The sequence below is a fragment of the Diaphorina citri genome, unplaced genomic scaffold (genome assembly GCF_000475195.1).
Source record: "Diaphorina citri unplaced genomic scaffold, Diaci psyllid genome assembly version 1.1 scaffold220, whole genome shotgun sequence".
In the NCBI taxonomy this organism is placed as follows: Eukaryota; Metazoa; Arthropoda; class Insecta; order Hemiptera; family Psyllidae; genus Diaphorina; species Diaphorina citri.
In genome coordinates, this window is record NW_007377657.1 from 111,057 (window position 1) to 129,929 (window position 18,873).

Here is an 18,873-nt window from a genome sequence, read left to right on the forward strand (position 1 = left end):
ATTTTATCCTAAACAGTAAAGGTTTGCTCTCGGAATGGCTGGCTTTCTCCTATCCTGTCTTCCATCCCTCTTCGCTTTTGGAACGATACCTTCGCAGTTACAGTTACCTCTATCAAACCTCTTTAAAAAATCAAAGCACAAACGCTTAAAGACTTTAACTAGGAAAACTAACGTTGGCTGGAAAAAAACTACCCTAACATATGTACCTAGTAGCTATTAATAATAATTGTATAATCAATTCATCCCAATTTCATCTGAGCTTTTCCACATTATGGGTAACACGATCACTTACCATTTCATCTAAGCTCTTCAAATCATTGGTAACTATTTGGGGCAGGGGGCCATACTGGGCTTCGTCATCGGAATCGCTCAAATCGTCTTCCAAATCGGCATCGTAGTATTCGTTATCGCTGAACCCGAGTTTCTTCTTATCTGCTGCGATCTCGCGGTCGATTTCTCGTTCGAGTTGAATCAACATGGGCGCCGGCATGCCGAGTTTGGCGCCTCTCCTAGCCACCTGAAACATGGAGATAAAATAACATATAAGATCAGAGAAAATGAGAGAGATAAATGTGAGAAAAGACGATAAGATGATATGAGATAAAAAGATAAAACGTCAGTCAGGTTAACGTTAAGAAGAACAAAGTTTGAACAAAAGAAAGAGACTTAGTTTCAGGTTTACAGAAGCATGTAGAATAAATAATTATTTATCTTGGTCCATTTTCGGACGTTTTTCTGCAACTGCCCTAGCGCAAAATGCTGTTGCAGCTTTAGAAAATCCGGTGATTTTTCTACAATGGATAACATAAGATTTGGGCTATTTGAAATTAGATAACATAAGATTTGGGCTATTTGAAATTAGATAACATAAGATTTGGGCAATCCAACTTTCTCCTTCCTACTGTTTCCACAATTTTCTTTCTTCTTTCCCCATTGTTGTTGAGATTTTATCAATTCCAACTGTTGTTTTACTATTAAGAGTTGTTGTTTTACAGTTCCTATTCAAGTCTTTATTACACTTCTCTTTTCTTCTTCGCCATATGGTTTCGGCTGGTCTTTTGTTCTCAGAATCATTACCATTTCATTACGTCTGTTTCTAGTTTTTGTTTTGTTAGTCCGGATTTAATTACAATTCGAACTTAACCCTTGTATGCTCGAACTTAACCCTTGTATGATATATTGGTATTTTCCAGTAGTTCATGTCCATCTGACCTCATGTAATGGAGACAAAAGGTTTGATAGAGGGGATCTGTAACAACGGAGATCTTACTGTCCCAAAATGGAAGAGAGGATAGGATAGCCAGTTTCTCCGAGAGCGAACTTGATCTGTTTAGAATAAAGTCTGTCCCGGACGGAATAAGAAAGCACCACTTAGCGCTTATAAGACAGACGCGCTACCTTCCAAGCCAACTAGGATGTAAGGGCCTGGCCTTTTTGAGATCTATATCAGTGTTTAAAAGACTTCTAGGAATCTTTAGGGACCCCTGGTAGCAACCTCCGTGGCCGAGTGAGTATCACACTAGGCTTGCAGGCAGGAGGCCCGGGTTCGATTCCCGGCGGGGCCGAGGTTTTTCGGCTCTGTGCTTGGAGTTCGGGGTGCACTAGCCTCGTGAGAACAATTGAGTAGCTACTACTTGATTCGAGTAGCGACCAGTGGCGGCATTACCAGTGTAAAAAGATTATTGAAATATCGAAATTGATTGCAAAAGAGGCACTTAGTAATGTTGTGATATCCACAAAAGTTGTGAAAAAGCTCCGCTTTACCACAAAGAATTTGAGATTTTTTTTTTTTTATTTGTGTTAGATCGATCTAGAACTTCTAGGAATCTTTAGGGACCCTGTTATTCCCAAATTCAGGGATACCCTCCTCATGAAGAAGGAATTAATTTGTTCTTTATTCTTTTTTTTTCTTCGCCTTTTCCCGTGTTCAGACGTGGTCGGCTTTTTTCGCCAGCCTCTCAATCAGAACTAGTTAGGGCGGTTGCTTTGGGCTGACATTTGGTTTTGACTGTAAAATTTTTACGAGTGGATGCCCTTCGCACTCAACCTTGCTATTTCTTAAGCAAGGAAAATTTCAGGGTAATATCTACTTTTCTACCACACCGTCCACACCTAAAATTGTACTTCGGACCCTGGTGCAAAGAAAGAGCCTCGGTTATGAAGAGGCTCCAGCTGTTAAGAACTTTATGTTTTGTTTGGTCAACTTTTTCGTTGTATTTAGCGTGATTTATGCCTATATTGCCTATGCGTTGTTAAAATTTACAGGAAATGCTGAAATGGACTTTATATAGGCTATAGGACATGGATATAGAGGTGTATTTAGCTATTTCTCTATTTAAACTATATGATACAAACAACAGTCTTACTAGGCGACAACTTACAACAGTATGTTCTTACTTATTACGGGTATCCAAGTATGCTAATCTCTTCACTAATTTAAAGCCCGGAACACACGCTAATGCCGGCCACTCACGTTCAGACCGCCTGACAGACAGTCGGAAAGTCAGCACTAGTCTCAGACCTTACTGTCTGAGCTTTATTATTATTATTATTATTATTATTATTATTATTATTATCCGTGTCTTTTCAGTTTAGTGGATAAATATTAACTTTAACCCGCCAGCCTAGTTAGCTTGGTTGGTAGCGCGTCTGCCTTGTAACCGCTAGGTCGCGGGTTCGATTGCCGCCCGAGGCGGATTTTATCCTGATGGGATAATGTTCGTTCTCGGAACGGCTGGTTTTCTCCTGTTTTGTCTTCCTTCTACCTTCGATTTCGGGATAAGACCTCTATTGTTACAGTTCCCTCTGTCAAACCTAAAAAAAAACTATCCCAAGGGCCAAAATAGCCCAAATAAAAGAATTTACCAAGAGGTTAATTACTTTCAATAGGACGTCGTTCTACTCATTAGTAAGCTAGGAGCTGAACTTAGCACACATGAACCGAATATGTAATTTAGGCTCTACAATACATGTGTGTTGTTCTGGGCCCAACACAACTGTATCTGTACATAAAAGTACCTACTGAAGACTCATATACATGCCTCATATTCAATACAATTGGGAAACAATGGAACAAACAGCAATAACTTTTTTGTTTTAACGCGTACTGGTTTCTATTTTTGGTTTAAAACGAAACGTTTTTTTTTTTTTTTTTTTTTTAATGAAGTGGTTTGATAGAAGGAACTGTAACTGCTAAGGTCTTATCGTCCCGAATTCAAAGAGAGAAGGAAGACAGGATAGGAGAAAGCCAGCCGTTCCGAGAACGAACATTATCCGTTCGGGATAAAATCCGCCCCGGCGGGAATCGAACCCGCAGTCTAGGGCTTACAAGGCAGACGCGCTACCAACCAAGCCAACAAGGCCTGCCTTGTAATCGCTAGGTTGCGCGTTAGATTCCCACCCGGGTCTCTTTTCGATTTCGCTACGATACGATTCGGTACGATAAAGCTGTGTCCACACATAGTCGAAGCCGTTGATCGATCAGCGATCGACGTCTACTGAAACCGTACACTGCCTCAACAACATAGATTCTAGATTCACCATCGATTGACGGCGTCGACTATGTGTGGACACACCTTAATTATGACTTCAGCAGTTACAGTTCCCTCTATCCAACCTCTAAAAAAGCTTCAAAGCATCAAATTGCACAGAACACGGTAATGACTGTAATGATGATTAGTACAACCGGTTGCATAATCCGCTCATCAGATACTGCTAAGACACCGGAGACTGCTACCAACACAGATGTAGCTAGATACTCAGGCAAACTGATTAATATTCGTTCAGGATAAAATCCACCCCGGCGGGAATCGAACCCGCGGTCTAGGGCTTACAAGGCAGACGCGCTACCAACCGAGCCAACAAGACTGGCCTTGTAAGCGCTAGGTTGCGGGTTAGAAAAAAAAGGCTTCAAAGCATCAAATTGCACAGAACACGGTAATGACTGTAATGATGATTAGTACAACCGGTTACATAATCCGCTCATCAGATACTGCTAAGACACCGATCATATACTGCTAAGACACCGGAGACTGCTACCAACACAGATGTAGCTAGATACTCAGGCAAACTGATTAATATTAACTATAGCCATTGATTTAATCAAGTTGGCATCGAGCCCAGCTAAGGTACAATACAGCCCAGGTATTATAATGTAGGGGCGAATCTGCGGGGCGTTTGCCATGCTAGGAGGTCCCGGGCTCGAGTTCCAAATTTGCCAAAATTTGGCTGGTCGATCCGGTCGTATTTCAACGGGTTATTTTGTGACTGAGCCTTCTGTTGACCTACCAATTGAGCAAGGAACACTGTGTCTCTTTTCACACATCTGATGATAAGACACGCTACATGATGGTCAAGGACATGGTACGGCACAGACTAAGAGCTATTTCAGGTATTTCGTATCTACACAAAAACATCTAAAGGAAATTTTCTAAAGGATTTCGGGATCTATAGGGCCAAGGGGATCCTGTAGTGCCTCCTTTTCTGGGTTCTAGAGTTCACTGAGCTAGTTATCTCTTCAAGGGATCTTTTGAACCCTTCTGAAATTTCAGGGTAATATCTACTTTTCTACCACACCGTCCACACCTAAGATTGTACTTCGGACCCTGGTGCAAAGAAAGAGCCTCGGTTATGAAGAGGCTCCAGCTGTTAAGAACTTTATGTTTTGTTTGGTCAACTTTTTCGTTGTATTTAGCGTGATTTATGCCTATATTGCCTATGCCTATGCGTTGTTAAAATTTACAGGAAATGCTGAAATGGACTTTGTATAGGCTATAGGACATGGATATAGAGGTGTATTTAGCTATTTCTCTATTTAAACTATGACAGAAACAACAGTATGTTCTTACTAGGCGACAACTTATTACGGGTATCCAAGTATGCTAATCTCTTCACTAATTTAAAGCCCGGAACACACGCTAATGCCGGTCACTCACGTTCAGACCGCCTGACAGACAGACGGAAAGTCAGCACTAGTTTCAGACCTTCCTGTCTGAGCTTTTAGACGAGGGATGGTAAGATGGTATATGTATTTAGCTTTCTGAGAATATATTATTACAATTATTATAAAGAAAACATACAAACTTAAAGAAGTGTGAATGGCGGAAAAAGCTTTCGACCTAGGTCTCATAAAGCATGGCCGGAAGCTTTTCCCACCACACACGCTCAGACTGTCTGTCAGACAGCGTGGCCGGCATACATATCTGTCAACTTGGCTTTCCAACCTGGTCTTACGTGTGTATGCGTTATATTTGCGCAAAATTTCAGGTCTAAACGAGTGAATTTGCGCGAATATGGCGTCTGTTGGCGTTGCATGCAAAAGGCGAATATGGCGCGAATGGCGCACACCCGTAATGATCTATTGGAAGATCAAGTTGGGAGACATAATTATAGCGTGTGCATCGGGTTTCACGTGGTGTTTCAGCGTTTATGAAAGCTCACTTGGGCGGCGTCTTTGAAATTTCAAATTTCTCTCCGGAAATAATCTGTTCAGCGTATCAAGCGGATTTGAATATGAAATTTGGAGAGAATATTCTTTAGTATTTGAAGTTGAGCGTATTCACTTTTGAAAGTGTGATCGATTTTGCGTGAAATTTGGTGATATTGAACCTGTTTTGTTAAGGACATTAGGCGATGTTTCTAAGGACATTAGGTGATTGTTGTAATGCATACTCAGCTCTGGATATTTTATGACAACTTTGAAGTAAATGTTGTTGAGTTGAAGTTGTGTGCACAAGTAGATAATATGACGAGTGAGAGTGACGTATATTCAATAGGATTAGGATTTTGTGTTTTTTTAGAGAACTTTGTGATTTTAGGTTACAGTGCACAATACATTTGTAGCATTACCGGTCAAAGTGGTCCACGCAGTTTTTGCTGAAGTAAACTACCCTAGGGTGCAAAAGTCCTACATACTGGACTCCGCACACAGTAATTTCATCAGAAAAGACCCCCATTTCAATATAATGTAAAAGACCCTCTAAACTAAACTATCTAGGCTTGTCGTTGTGGAAGAAAAAACCCTTACCTCCAACAAACACAGGATGACATGCTTCTCGTTCTTCCTCATAATCAGGTCATCCGTTTCGAACAGCAAACATTCGAACACCCCCAGGCCGCGCCGACTCCAGCCGATAAAGTTCGACACGTTGTCGCGGGCGAAGAACGTGCCCGGCTTCGCACCGGGCAGATGTTTGACGGGCGGCAGATTGAGGACTGAGATGGCGATGCTGTGAACGTCCTTGCCCTGCGCTTGCCGCTTGGCCATGTGTTCTTCCGCGTAGCGCCGCACGTTGTTGGCGTGCTGAGGACAGAAGAAAAGGGGGCACATTGAATTGAAGTATTCTCTAATAATACCCTAGTTCCTGGTAGATTAAATTTATGAACTTACCATTCGCTAAAGACCCGCGAGGGATGGTGTCGATTATAAATTAACTATCTGTCCAAATATTAAAAATGCCTTACACACCGTCAATTTAGCTGTTATATCCGTTCGGAAACGAATTCCCCTCTTCAAGATGACGCGCCAATGGATTTCCAATGGTTTAGTATAGGCGCCACCACACCGAAAGAGGGGAAATGAGCTTCAGAAGAGGAGAAACCGTCGGTTTCCGAAAGGAAAGTATGACTTACACCTTACCAAGAGACGCATTCAAAAACTCACAGATTTAGAGTTCAAAGGTGTGTCCACACATTAGATGACGGGCGTCGATCGATGTGAATCCACGGCCGGTCGACTATGTTTAGACACACTTTTTAGACATCTCTTTGAGTTTAGACCTATGCATTGATTCCTTCTATTCTCTTAACACTACGACCATATTGTTTATCAAGAACTATGTTCTCTTCTCTAGGCAAGAGTTTTCCAATTGTTCATAGAGTTCTTTGCACCCATCATCAGTGTTTTCTTTCTCTCCAACTAATTAAATCTGAAATCAGACGATCCGTCAATCACACTCGTAATGATTTTCCTAAAGTTCAGAGAATCAGTGGTGTATTCTCTGAATTTCCATGGAAGCTACGAACGAACGCATAAAACCACCCTTTTTATCGCACCACCTTTTTTATTTCGTATCAATTAAGCAACTGCTACATTAGACGCTTGTGGTCTGTGTCGTAGCAAGCCCATCCCGTAGATGTTCCTCATCAGATGGGTGATAAGAGACAATATGTACCTACTTCCCATTTAGGTGCTGGGGTCAGGCCCATATCCACAGGATTTTAGTAGATATATTCCAAAATTGATAAGGGGCCTTTTAGTGTTCCCGCGGGGGTGGGATACTGACATACACGCCACTGAAAGTTTCCCCTTTCGACAATCTCACAACTCGCCACTGCAAAGGATCAATTAATAAACACCAGTATACCAAAAGAATTCGTTTCCGAACGGATATAACAGCTAAATTGACGCTGTGTAAGGCATTTTTAATATTTGGACAGATAGTTAATTTATAATCGACACCGTCCCTCGCGGGTCTTTAGCGAATGGTAAGTTCATAAATCTACCAGGAACTAGGGTATTAGAGAATACTTCAATTCAATGTATCCCCGTTTCTTCTGTCCTCAGCACGCCAACAACGTGCGGCGCTACGCGGAAGAACACATGGCCAAGCGGCAAGCGCAGGGCAAGGACGTTCACGTAATTGTCTGACCCATCCTCTCTCGCTACGCCAACGAGGCTTTAATTAATTCATACTAATTTATTCGCTTGCAATATATGCAGAATGTCAGTCACGTAGGTACGGGTGGGAGAGAAGGGTTCAAAAGATCCCTTGAAGAGATAACTAGCTCAGTGAACTCTAGAACCCAGAAAAGGAGGCACTACAGGATCCCCTTGGCCTTATAGATCCCGAAATCCTTTAGAAAATTTCCTTTAGGTGTTTTTGTGTAGATACGAAATACCTGAAATAGCTCTTAGTCTGTGCCGTAGCATGTCCTTGACCATCATGTAGCGTGTCTTTTCAGATGTGTGAAAAGAGACACAGTGTTCCTTGGTCAACTGGTAGCAACAGAAGGCTCAGTCAACACAAGAACACCACAAAATAACCCGTTGAAATACGACCGGATCGACCAGCCAAATTTTGGTAAATTTGGAACTCGAGCCCGGGACCTCCTAGCATGGCAAACGCCCCGCAGATTCGCCCCTACATTATAATACCTGGGCTGTATTGTACTCTTCAGTTGATTGCTCACTTCACGTCTCACTTGAGACGGAATTAAAACATCCGAATTAAAACACAAAGGAGAATAACCTGGCCCAGGTACAAGGCGAAGGTTACTCATGTTTTCGTCAAGTGTTACTTAGGCCAGACACTATCAGGTAGACGTAGACCTGACAGGTACGGGTGATAATGTATACCTGACACCTGATGAACACACAAACTATCAGGTAGACCTGACAAGTACGGCTAAAAAGGTCCGTCTGTCAGGTCTACCTACAGGTATACTCCGTATACTTGACCTGATCAGGTCTATCTGATAGTGAGTGGCTGGCCTTAAATAGTATCCACACATAGTCGACCGGCCATCGATCGATATCGACTGACACGTCCATTCTGCCTCGACAACATAGATTTATCTCGTCGATCGACGGCCGGCCGGTCGACTATGTTTGAACAATCTCGAGCTGTGTCCACATATGGTCGAAGACCGTCGATCAACGAGGTGAATCTATGCTGAGTCAATGTAATAGCGCCTTAAATGTGTACATAAATTCCATTCTATTTTGTATTGTACAATACGCTTCTTTGATTAGCATCGAAATATCAGTTCAACAGATGATTGCCTCTATCCGGTTAACCTTTTTTTCAACATACTTTTATAATGAGGAGTTCCGATTCCGATCGTTCTGCTACATAGAATAGAATATACCCTGCTTATACTGCCAGAATGAGACTGAAAAGTCCCTTTACTCCCGCAGTCTAAACAAGGTCTTATGTATTTATACATTGAAATGCCAATGGAAATGTCAAAGGTGCGGAGCTGCGGAGGTTCGCGAACGTCAAAAATTCCAAGCGACGCGGCAACGGCCGCCCGGCTTATATCAAATCAGCGAAGTTTGATTAATATTTTACCATTACCAGGGTGGAACATGGATTATAACAAAGCAAGACGTTATGTATTTCTGCTTCCACTTCATGTGATTGGATTGATAAGCATTCCAAATTTTTATGAGCATGATTGGAAAAATAAACTGCATAGACTTGTTTACAGAAACTTCATGTGGGTTGGAATAATTTTCGGAGTGTTACTTCAGCTTACGAGTACATTTATTTATTCTATTCATGATTTGTCTGAATTCTTGCAAAGACTTCTCGAATGTTTGTCGGATATAACTATTTTGTCTACCATTTTCTACTATAACGTTCTGATGAAAGAGGTGATTGAGTTGTTGGATCTTCAAGAGAAAGAGTTCAAAGTATCTAATATCAAGATTCACAAGAAATACATTTTACAAGAGCAAAAATTCCTGGCAATTGCTTTCCTTTTTAGCATTTGTGTTTCAACAAGTTTCCTCATTGAAACTATTCTGCCTAAATCAGAGAGGACTCTATGGTTAATGACCTCCCTCTATCATAGAAAACACCCAGATAGAGTTTTACCATTCAATATGTGGACTCCAAGTTTCATTGATGCAAGTGACATGGAGTACTTTGTCATACTCTATTTGCTAGAAGTTTGTTTATTGGTGTATTTTACAGCGGGAGTTTTCGAGATGGCTGTGATGCATATAATTTTTCCTATATCATTGAAAGGACAATATACAATGCTTGGAGAATTCGTCGAGCTGATGGGTGTAGAACACAGAGATTCAGTTGGAGACCTCATCTTTTACTCTGATGTTGCCACCGGAGAGTATCTCACAGAAACACAGATGTTACACTTCGCTATGTAAGTAAATAAAACAGAGTATTTTTCTAAAACGGAAATTTTAGAGAGAGAGAGAGAGAAAATCTCACTTATAACCTCAATATTTTGAAACCAATATACGGGTATTAAGGCAAATATCATGTGATTTCAAGATCCTTCGCCTTTTCCCGTGTTCAGACGTGGTCGGCTTTTTTCGCCAGCCTCTCAATCGGAACTAGTTAGGGCGGTTGCTTTGGGCTGACATTTGGTTTTGACTGTAAAATTTTTACGAGTGGATGCCCTTCGCACTCAACCTTGCTCTACTCTGATGTTGCCACCGGAGAGTATCTCACAGAAACACAGATGTTACACTTTGTTATGTAAGTAAAGAAAACAGAGTATTTTTCTAAAACGGAAATTTTAGAGAGAGAGAGAAAATCTCACTTATAACCTCAATATTTTGAAACCAATATACGGGTATTAAGGCAAATATCATGTGATTTCAAGATCATTTTGAAATTGAATTACAAGTTTATAAAGGGACCCTTGCTTAACTTGAACAACTAATTAAATAGACCGGCTTCTTCTTTTTGTTCGCCTTTCCAGTGTACAGAAGGGGTGGGCGTTGTTCGTCAGATCAGTCCTAGGTCCTAGCTAGGGTGATTGCTTGGGGCTGACATTTGGTTTTTCCAGTGTACAGACGGGGTGGGCGTTTTTCGTCAGCCTCTCAATCCCAATCAGCCCTAACTATAAGGGTGGTTGCTTTAGGCTGACATTTGGTTTTGGTTACAAAATTTTACGAGTGGATCGATTCACATGGCGACTATGTGTGGAGTTGTGGACACACCTTTAGAATCCAGATTCTTCTTCGCCTTTTCTTGTGTTCAGACAGGGTCGGCGTTTTTCGTCAGCCTCTCAATCAGCCCTAACTAGGGTGATTGCTGACATTTGGCTACAAATTTTACGAGTGGATGCCCTTCGCACTCAACCTTTGCCATGTCTTCTGGCAAGGGAAAATAAGGCTGGTATACTCCCTGTTTAAAGTTTCCTTGCCGGACTAAGCTGGTCTACTCCCTGTTTAACGTCCCCCAGCCAGACAGTTTAAATAGACCGGCTAGTGAAATAACTAGCCTACCCTGTAAGGGGGCCTAGGATTTATGGAGTGACAAAATAAATATCCTAGCCACATATTTGAAACACTGTGTCTACAGACCATTAACCTTTGTCCTTATCAGACCTTATCAATCTGTAAATCGAAATGACAAGTCAAGGGAGCCAATTATACAAATAAGTATAAGTAGTGCTTTGTTTGTCTGACTAGTTAGGGTTGATTGACTATTGAGAGGCTGACGAAAAACGCCGACCCGTTTATTTAGACTGTCGAAAAACGCCGCTTTATTTAGACTGTCAGCTTAGATTACTTAGAACAACTACAAAATTTGTAGTAAATTTATAAATTTGTATACAAGCAGCATAAATGAGTTCACTATTATTATTTTTTTTTTTTAAGAGGTTTGACAGAGGGAACTGTAACTGCTATGATGGTCTTATCGTCCCGAAATCGAAGAGAGAAGGAAGACAGGATAGGAGAAAGCCAGCCGTTCCGAGAACGAACATTATCCCATCAGGATAAAATCCGCCTCGGGCAGGAATCGAACCCGCGGCCTAGCGCTTACAAGGCAGACGAACTACAAACTAAGCTAACTAGGCTGGCTAACTATTATTTTTATCTACTAATAATGATGACTGTCTTTGTATTTTCCCTTTCTTTCATACGTGTTTCTTTTCAACTTTTCAAAAACCACCCTTTCCGTTTAGTACTCAGCCTCACATGATATGCAATTTTATTAGTACTTTAATACAATTTTATTGTATTAGTATTAGTAGATATTAGTAAATTCAGGCTGGTTTTACTTAGTAGTAGTGTAATTATGCTATTATGCACCTATGTATAAAGACAAAAACTCAAATTTCAAGTTGTGATGAATCATTACACTTTGGAATGATTTTCAGATTAGAAACATCAAATTGGAGCCAATTAGATGACATACACTTTAATACATGAAATAATTCTTGTTTCTGACCAGGTCAAACACATGTCAAATTTTGGATTCAATCATTGTCAGACATCTACATCTTGAAGACCAGTCTCTTTCGAGTCTAGCCTTTTTTGTGGTAGTGTAACTTATTGTGGTAGTGTAATTTCCTATTGGCAAATTCTTTGAAACCTATATGTGATAAATCAGGATTAAACAATAAATACATTGAAATGCCAATGGAAATGTCAAAGGTGCGGAGCTGCGGAGGTTCGCGAACGTCAAAAATTCCAAGCGACGCGGCAACGGCATCAGATCTGTTTTCATTTTCCCCTATTGACTTTAATTTGTTTTATCAAGTGTTGTGTATACCCTTGAAAGTTCTAACTTTTTAATGTTGTCTAAATACATAATTCCTATCATTTGTTTGCATCCCAAAGATATAATCGCGTCATATCTGCTGTGATCACCAAGACCGCTAGGACTGAACAAGTCCAGATAACTCTTACGAGAACGACCTTCTCTAGTCTCGGCGTATATTCTGGTCTCACGTCGCCGCAGTGGGATTTAATAACCCCCGTCACTATCTCTCAATGTCCATCTTGGGCGAAATATACATCACTACGCCAACTCCAAATTTGGCCAATTCAGATAAAGACTCTGGCGTGTATCTTCTGCATATCTCGGAGTAAAATCGTACGGAGATAATCGGAGAAAAAACGTAATAGACTAGGAGTCGACTACATAGATGAAGTTTTGTTGTTCCAATACGAACAAAGTGAGTTCTATGTTTTAAACTCAACGATTTTGCATTTAGTCTGTCTGTTTGTTTCACCAAACCTCTAAAGTTTAACTCCAAACACAAAAAGCCCACTCCGAGGCTTCGGTGTAGGGGCAAACAGCCCTAAAGGATGGGTTAAGCTTTTACGAATCTACCATACTTGTCGGAACGGTTTGTCTGATTTTGACTAAATTTGACAAACAAATTGAACTATTGAACACCTAAAGAATATTAATTCATTTGCTCTTTAGATTTTGGGATCGAGCCTATGGAGACCCTGTAGCAGCCCTGTTTTCTGAATGAGTTCTTCATTTCACCGAACCACTAGAATTTTTTTTTTTTACCAACCTCAGTGGTGCAGTGGTTAGCACGGTGGACTTTGAATTTGGAGGTTGGTGGTTCGAGTCCAAGTCATGTCATAAAATTTAGCGTAGTATATTAAGCGGGGAACGACATTTGTGACAAGCATTTATGACCAACCTCAGTGGTGCAGTGGTTAGCACGGTGGACTTTGAATTTGGAGGTTGGTGGTTCGAGCCCAAGTCATGTCATAAAATTTAGCGTAGTATATTAAGCGGGGAACGACATTTGTGACAAGCATTTATGCTCAACACAATTAAAATTCCATCATGTGATTTCAAGATCCACGATAGTGGTACTTTTCATTTTGCACCCCAAAAATCATTTCACAGCACTTTCTCCCCTCTAGTAAAGCCTATAGTGAAATAGTGATCGTAAAAAACGTTGATGAAATTTCACAGGAAGCACAAAACTGATCAACCAAAAGTACAGAGTAAACAACAAAGGGCAACGGCGCTCAAGAAAATTCCCTATTCTTCATTCTACACCAGACAAATTGTGACACGATATCAGACTTTGAACCAAATTATGAACAAGGTGAGAAATAAACAGAATATGCACCTAGAACGGTTTCGGGTGGTTCAGTCCAACCCAACCAGGCAACCACACCTGCCGATAGCCCAACGAGCTCAAAATCTGATCAGCAATTCCCTTTGTGTAAACGGAGAAAATGTAAACCTACATTTCATCAAAATCAGAAAGTAAAACCAGAAACGCGATGTAATTATGAACAAGGTGAGAAATAAACAGAATATGCACCTAGAACGGTTTCGGGTGGTTCAGTCCAACCCAACTAAGCAACCACACCTGCCGATAGCCCAACGAGCTCACAATCTGATCAGCAATTCCCTTTGTGTAAACGGAGAAAATGTAAACCTACATTTCATCAAAATCAGAAAGTAAAACCAGAAACGCGATGTCGGAAGCTTTTCCCACCACACACGCTCAGGGCGTCTGTCAGACAGTGTGGCCGGCATACATATCTGTCAACTTGGCTTTCCAACCTGGTCTTCCGTGTGTATGCATCATATTTGCGCAAAATTTCAGGTCTGAACGAGTGAATTTGCGCGAATATGGCGGCATTCTTTATTTATATAGTTAAGTAAACTATCTGTTGTAATAATATCCTGTTGTAATCTGTTGTAATAATATCCTTCTTAGAAGCATTGTGTCTTAGGAAGGATCCTCTTGTATTTGTATTTACTTGTTATTGTCAAATAAAGTAATTATGCTATTATGCACCTATGTATAAAGACAAAAACTCAAATTTCAAGTTGTGATGAATCATTACACTTTGGGATGATTTTCAGATTAGAAACATCAAATTGGAGCCAATTAGATGACATACACTTTAATACATGAAATAATTCGTGTTTCTGACCAGGTCAAACACATGTCAAATTTTGGATTCAATCATTGTCAGACATCTACATCTTGAAGACCAGTCTCTTTCGAGTCTGCAAAAGGCGAATATGGCGCGAATGGCGCACACACGTAATGATCTGTTGGAAGATCAAGTTGGGAGATATAATTATAGCGTGTGCACCGGGTTTTACGTGGTGTTTCAGCGTTTATGAAAGCTCACTTGGGCGGCGTCTTTGAAATTTCAAATTTCTCCCCGGAAATAATCTGTTCAGCGTACCAAGCGGATTTGAATATGAAATTTGGAGAGAATATTCTTTAGTATTTGAAGTTGAGCGTATTCACTTTTGAAAGTGTGATCGATTTTGCGTGAAATTTGGTGATATTGAACCTGTTTTGTTAAGGACATTAGGCGATGTTTCTAAGGACATTAGGTGATTGTTGTAATGCATACTCAGCTCTGGATATTTTATGACAACTTTGAAGTAAATGTTGTTGAGTTGAAGTTGTGTGCACAAGTAGATAATATGACGAGTGAGAGTGACGTATATTCAATAGGATTAGGATTTTGTGTTTTTTAGAGAACTTTGTGATTTTAGGTTACAGTGCACAATACATTTGTCGGTATTTACTATGCATAAATAATACGACTGGTGAGCATTCCCGGTCAAAGTGGTCCACGCAGTTTTCGTTGAAGTAAACTACCCTAGGGTGCAAAAGTCCTACATACTGGACTTCGCACACAGGAATTTCATCAGAAAAGACCACTATTTCAATATAATGTAAAAGACCCTCAAAACTATCTAGGCTTGTCGTTGTGGAAGAAAAAACCCTTACCTCCAACAAACACAGGATGACATGCTTCTCGTTCTTCCTCATAATCAGTTATTGTCATTGAACTCAGTCTTATCTTGTGAATGTAACTGATTAAATGTTTAACGAGAGAGCGAGTTATAAAAGAAAGCTTACGAGTTGAACATACTTCTCAACAAAGTCATTAACACGTCGATGAATGGATCAATAGAAGTCCTTGTCAATAAATCAATAGTAAGTCAATGCATTGAGAAGTTATTGTCATTGAACTCAGTCTTATCTTGTGAATGTAACTGATTAAATGTTTAACGAGAGAGCGAGTTATAAAAGAAAGTCTTTGGACTCTTAGAGAATTCACCGGGGGTGAATTTTATCCTTAACACACAAGGTTCGTTCTCGGAACGGCTGGCTTTCTCCTATTCTATCTTCCTTCTCTCTTCACTTTCGGGACGATGAGACCTTAGCAGTTACACTTCCGTCTATCAGAAGAAGAAAAAAATCGTAATAAATAATAATTAAGAGCAATAGTAGATAAAAATTAATCAAATACCCATCGATCCGCGTTTTCAATGTTAGGTGTTACAAATAATCTCCTTCAGTTGATTCACACTGAGACGGAATTAAAACATCCGAATTAAAACACAAAGGAGAATAACCTGGCCCAGGTATAAGGCGAAGGTTACTCGTGTTTTCGTCAAGTGTTACTTAGGCCAGACACTATCAGGTAGACCTGACAGGTACGGGTGATAATATATACCTGACACCTGATAAACACACAAACTATCAGGTAGACCTGACAAGTACAGCTAAAAAGGTCCAAATGTCAGGTCTACCTGATGAACATATACACTATCAGGTAGACTGAGTCTATCAGGTATACTTGATCTGATCAGGTCTATCTGATAGTGAGTGGCTGCCCTAAGTTGTATCCACACATAGTCGACCGGCCATCGATCGATATCGACTGACACGTCCATTCTGCCTCGACAACATAGATTTATCTCGTCGATCGACGGCCGGTCGACTATGTTTGAACACTCCGAGCTGTGTTTACATATGGTCGAAGGCCGTCGATCAACGAGGTGAATCTATGCTGAGTCAATGTAATAGCGCCTTAAATGTGTACATAAAATCCGTTTTTTTTTTTACTTTTTTTTTAAACAAGTTTCCATTATTTTTGATCGATAAAAAACTCAGAACATACATTTTTTTTTTATAAATGGTATACCCATCCGTATAAGCAGAGCTTGTGCCACGTGTGGGGAAGCAGAGCTATTCTATTTTGTATTGTACAATACGCTTCTTTGATTAGCATCGAAATATCAGTTCAACAGATGATTGCCTCTATCCGGTTAACCTTTTTGTCAACATACTTTTATAATGAGGAGTTCCGATTCCAATCGTTCTGCTACATAGAATAGAATATACCCTGCTTATACTGCCAGAATGAGACTGAAAAGTCCCTTCACTCCCGCAGTCTAAACAAGGTCTTATGTATTTGGTACAATAATTTTGAAATGGAATTACAAATTTATAAAGGGACCCTTGCTTAACTTGAACAACTAATTAAATAGACCGGCTTCTTCTTTTTGTTCGCCTTTCCCGTGTACAGACGGGGTGGGCGTTGTTCGTCAGATCAGTCCTAGGTCCTAGCTAGGGTGATTGCTTTGGGCTGACATTTGGTTTTTCCAGTGTACAGACAGGGTCGGCGTTTTTCGTCAGCCTCTCAATCAGCCCTAACTAGCTGACATTTGGTTTTGGCTACACATTTTACGAGTGGATGCCCTTCGCACTCAACCTTTGCTATTTCTTCTGGCAAGGGAAAATAAGGCTGGTATACTCCCTGTTTAAAGTTTCCCCGCCGGACTAAGCTGGTCTACTCCCTGTTTAACGTCCCTCAGCCAGACAGTTTAAATAGACCGGCTGATGAAATAACTAGCCTACCCTGTAAGAGGGCCTAGGATTTATGGAGTGACAAAATAAATATCCTAGCCACATATTTGAAACACTGTGTCTACAGACCATTGACTTTTGTCCTTATCAGACCTTATCAATCTGTAAATCGAAATGACACGTCAAGGGAGCCAATTATACAAATAAGTATAAGTAGTGCTTTATTTGTCTGACTGGGGGACCATAAACAGGGAGTATACCAGCCTGAATTAACTTTACAAAAGAAATAGCAAAGGTTGAGTGCGAAGGGCATCCACTCGTAAAATTTGTAGCCCAAGCACTAGTTAGGGCTGATTGACTATTGAGAGGCTGACGAAAAACGCTGACCCCGTCTGTTTACGGGCAAAGGCGAAGAAAAAGAAGAAGAATGCTTTATTTAGACTGTCAGCTTAGATTGCTTAGATGCTTAGAACAACTACAAACTTTGTAGTAGATTTATAAATTTGTATACAAGCAGCATAAATGAGTTCACTATTATTATTATTATTATTATTATTATTATTATTATTATTATTATAATCTACGAATCTAGATTTGTCTTGACCACTACGCCACCTGCCTCGGTGGCGTAGTGGTCGAGACGCTCGCCTGGTAATCAGGAGGGCGTGGGTTCGATCCCAGCCGAGGTATGGAATTTTATCCTCATTTATTTGAGAATTTGACCACACATACATTCACCTCGTCAATCAACGGCCGTCAACTATGCGTGTACACAGCTTTAAAGGACCTTTACAAGATTATTATTCAGCTCATTGTTTTGTTTGACAAATTTTCATCAGTGAATCTTAAGGGCAAGGTAAAACCTAGACTGCCTTAAGACTCCTAGACAAAAGTAGTATGCCTTAAGCCATGTTATGTGTTTCAAGTTAAAATCCAAACGACAACTTTCAACTCCTCATTTCTTACAATTTTGACGACACCATCATGCATGGCAGCGCGTTACCACTGGGCTAACCGTGTCCCCTTAGTTCATCAACCACCCTGTAGGTATGTAGTTTAAGGCCAAGAGGGATTTGTGCGTCTATCGAACTCACAGTCGCTTCCATTATTTGCCTATTTTGGAACATCATTTCTTGCTTGCAGGGAAGAGAGGAGAAGAAGTTAGAGGGAAGGGAGGGGAGGAAGTGAGAGAAGAGGGTATGCACATATGATCTTAATAGACTGCATATTATACAGGGGGTATAACAAAGAACTATCTGGCCCTCTTTTTACTTTCCTTGTCCTCTAGGAAGGAATGTAGAATAGAATATACCTTGTTCATCCTGCTCGAATGAGACTAAAAAGTCCCTTTACCCCAGCAGTCTAAACGATTTGTAGAAGCTTAACCCATCCTATAGGGCTGTTTGCCCCTACACCTAAAACTCGGAGCGGGATTTTTGTGAGTAGTAATATTTTGAAGGGTCGAAATCGGAGAATCATCAAGTTCCTGTAAGATTCGAGAGAGGAGGACACGATAGGAGAAAATCAGCCGTTTGGAGAGCGAACCCCTCAACCCCATCTGTTTATAGAATAGAATGTACTTTGTTTTCTTGTTTATACTGCTGGAATAGGACTGAAAATTAGCTTAATATAATATTGTATAAGGTTCTTTCTTGGTGGGAAAAGTTCGCCCCGCAAGGGAATCCAATCCACGACCTAGCGCTTACAAGGCAGACGTGCTACTTTCCAAGCTAACTAGACTGGCAGTACTCAGAGCGGGGTTTACCAAATCAGGATTGAGCT

At 40.6% G+C, this 18,873-nt stretch overlaps 1 protein-coding gene across 1 annotated transcript in view; it reads right to left on the reverse strand.

Moving 5' to 3' along the window:
- Positions 1–18,873, reverse strand: part of LOC103506179 (GAS2-like protein pickled eggs) — a 102,681-nt gene that overhangs the window by 29,106 nt on the left and 54,702 nt on the right. Inside the window, exon 3 of the mRNA XM_026821305.1 lies at positions 6,026–6,301. Coding sequence (XP_026677106.1) covers positions 6,026–6,301 — 276 coding nt within the window. The remainder of the gene's footprint in view (positions 1–6,025; positions 6,302–18,873) is intronic.